General features: G+C 45.4%; 1 protein-coding gene across 1 annotated transcript; it reads right to left on the bottom strand.

Moving 5' to 3' along the window:
- Window positions 1–858: 858 nt before the first annotated feature.
- Window positions 859–2,997, bottom strand: LOC308300773 (gap junction Cx32.2 protein-like; the record flags this gene model as incomplete). The annotated part of the gene is made up of 2 exons (XM_080744674.1): window positions 859–1,091; window positions 2,109–2,997. 2 exons carry the CDS (start codon window positions 2,995–2,997, stop codon window positions 859–861), a joined length of 1,122 nt encoding a protein of 373 aa, XP_080600800.1.
- Window positions 2,998–3,272: the final 275 nt, after the last annotated feature.

Genomic DNA, 3,272 nt, shown 5'->3' with positions numbered 1-3,272 from the left:
GATAATTATTATATAGACTTTATTGTAGAGTTCTCAACAGGCCTGAAATGTAAAACCCGGCCCTAACTGGGACAGCCTCACTAATTAGCATATATTTAGGCCCTACCCAGCCCGAAAACGTCTGTTCGGGTATGATCGGGTTTGGGAAGAATTGAGTAAAAAACTAAAAGTAATAAAATAATAAAACACTATATTTTCTTTTTTTCATTGAGCCCGAGGCCCTCCTAATTAGCATACATTTTAGGCCCTACCCGGCCCTAATTATCGGGTAGGGTATGGTCGGGTTTGGGCAGAATTTGAGAACTCTACTTTCTAGGTACTTTGAGTACCTTTAGAAAAGTGCTATATGAAAATATAGCACTATATGTAATCTCATATACCGCGCGTTCTTTTCTATGAAAAATAAAAAATAAAAAATAAAATGAAAATGAAAACCTGTGAAAAGGTTTTGAGTGTGGTTTTAAACATGTTGAGAGGAGGGGGGGGGGGGGGGTGTGTGTGAGCTGGGAGTGAGTTCCACAGCAGGGACATGTAGAGAATGTTAGAGAGGCAGGGGCTGACATTTCTAAAAGCGCCTTTTGGTGAAAATATTGAAAATAGCAGCCCTCCAAGCTCTGAGCTTGGATGTCTGCTATTTTCCATGCTTGATTTCTACACATTTCTTGATTTCAACATAAGATGCTGCATTCAAGTTCAGGAAAGTTTGGACAAGGGAATACTGAATACTGCTTTCAGGTATGGCATGGAAAGAGAGGGCATTTGCATTTCTTTAACCATAGTAAAAACTGCATTCCTGGTCTGGAGAGGGCGCTTTTTACAGATGGACACAAGGGCAGGGGCTCAAGCCCCCTTTGATATCTATATGTGCACGTGCCTGTTCCATAGTGAGGGGGCGGGGCCACTGAGAAGGCCACAGCGTGGTGTTAAATGACCTGAGGATTTCACCAAGGTGAAAGAAGACCTGGTTGACATGCGACTGGAGAGGGTGGGGTCCAGGATGACACCAAGGTTGTGAACCTGGGTGGAGGAGGGGCTGACAGTGGTGGAGCTGTCAATATTAAGGGAGAAGTCATGGGTGGAGTTGGTGGAGTCTGGGTCAATGATGAAGAGTTCATGGGTTATTGGGTGAAGTTTTAGACAGGTTGTTTGACGTGGGTCAAGTGTGGGCCGTGGGGTGAGGGTGCAGTAGGTGGAGTGGGTGAAGGCAGTGATGGTGGAGGAGGGGAAGTAGAGTTGAGGAAGCAGTGGCTCAGGGGTAGAGTGGCCGGTAGAGCGGACGGATGGAGAACTGCAAGGTTCCCAGTTCGATCCCGGGCCTTCCCCAGAGTTAGTGTGGAAGAGTCCCAGTGTCCGAGTTTGAGATGGGCTGGTAGTTATTGGTGCAGTGAGGGTCAATAACAGGACTTTTCATTCTTCATATGAAAAATAATTATATTTTTATGCCCATATATGGGCATAGAAGGGACAAGTACTGACAGATTCAGATGTCTCCATATATGGGCATAAAAGGGACAAGGACTTATAGATACAGATATCTCCATATATGGGCATAAAAGGGACAAGGACTGATAGATACAGAAGGAACATTTATAGACTGACTTGTCAATTGGTGTCTGTTTGTACGCCCAGGTTCACATTGGCCAATTTCTCTGGACACTTAAATTAATTCATAAATTATGGGTGGGAACAAAAAGTTTGTAATATTGTAATTTTGTATTTTTTTAATCTCAGTTTTTTATTTTATTTCAGTTTTGAACATTTAAAAAACATGTTTTATTCTCTCTGAGCAGAGATTTACTCGGAGAACACAAATTGCCCATATAAGGGGATTTTCAGATGTATCTTTTTTTTTTGGGGGGGGGGGGGGGGAATCAGCTGATCTGATGCCTCTCCATCCACTCTGTGGAAGGCAGGTCAGGCAAGCTTTGTGGCCTATCTGCATGTTCTTGATTGGCAGAGACCAAGACTGGATGGAGGCTGGTGGTAGAATGTTCAGAGGAGCTGGACGGATGGCAGGAGATGAAGAGAAACACTGTCCACTGTGTTTATGGATTACAGGGCATTTTCATTCGGTGACGTTGACTATACGTAAGTGCGCCTTCCCTGACGATGAACCAGAGCTCTAGTTGTTGCTGCTCCTCCCTCGTCTCCATCGATGTTCAGGTTGACATCGTTGTTCTGGAGGTTCTCCAACATTTGAGAGTTGTAGCTGTCGCTGTCCGCGTATTCCACCACCACTCGGCCGCGGTTGCGTTTCTTGCAGCACTTCTGCTTGCACAGGAGGTACACCAGCTCAAGCAGGTTGAGGAGCAAAGAGAGACAGGTAACCGTCAGCATATAGTAGATGAAGATTCTTTTCTCTGTACGAAGGTTCGTGTAGCACAATGTTGCTCCATGGCAGGGATGGTTAGGGATGTTCTCTGCATTGCATATGTACTCGAGCGGCACTTTGAACTGATACAGGTAGTATTGTCCCCAGACGGATGCCGCTTCAATAAGGATTTTGCCTAACAGCTGTAGCAGATATGTGCACAGCAGTTTTCCTTTGATCTTCACATGTCCGCTCTCATCGGTGAACCTGGGCCGTCTGGTGGGGTTGGCCAGCTGTGGGTTGGCCAGCTGCTCACGCAGTTTGTTCTCATCGCGGGTGATGAACGTCACATGAGCCAAGTAGATCAGGGTGGGGGTTGACACAAATATGATCTCCATCGTCCAGTAGCGCATAGGTGAGATGGGGAAGAAGTAGTCGTAGCAAAAGTCTTTGCAACCCGCCAGTAACACGACACAGTGGAAACCCCCCGTTTTCCACACGGCTTTAACGGCAGTAAACAGCACCACCAGGCGTAAATGAAAGAGGACAGCCATCCATATCTTCCCGATGTGGGTGCTGTGAGCCAGGGCATTGTCCATCAAACTGGACAGGAATCCCCAGTCTGGCATGATCCTGTGAGCCAGGGCATTGTCCATCAAACTGGACAGGAATCCCCATTCTGGCATGATCCTTGAGATCTACTGGTTCTGCAAAACACACAAGAACAGGAATAGTGGGAGAAATATGTGAAAAGGTTGTTCACTTCTCAAACTTCTGGCAGAAAGTGTGACATTTTGCAATTCAAAAATTGTGGGACGATCAATTATACTTCTCATTAACTTGATTATGTAATCGTTCCTACTCTGTTCTTCTTGGAAGCATTATCCTGAACAGAAACATGTGTGTTCTGGATTCTGTCTTTTGTTCAAGTTACCACCTTGATGACAAAATGCCTATTCTA

The sequence above is a fragment of the Nannobrachium achirus genome (assembly GCF_963921795.1).
Source record: "Nannobrachium achirus genome assembly, chromosome: 16".
NCBI classification, from domain to species: Eukaryota; Metazoa; Chordata; class Actinopteri; order Myctophiformes; family Myctophidae; genus Nannobrachium; species Nannobrachium achirus.
This window is presented reverse-complemented; position numbering and strand designations above follow the sequence as displayed.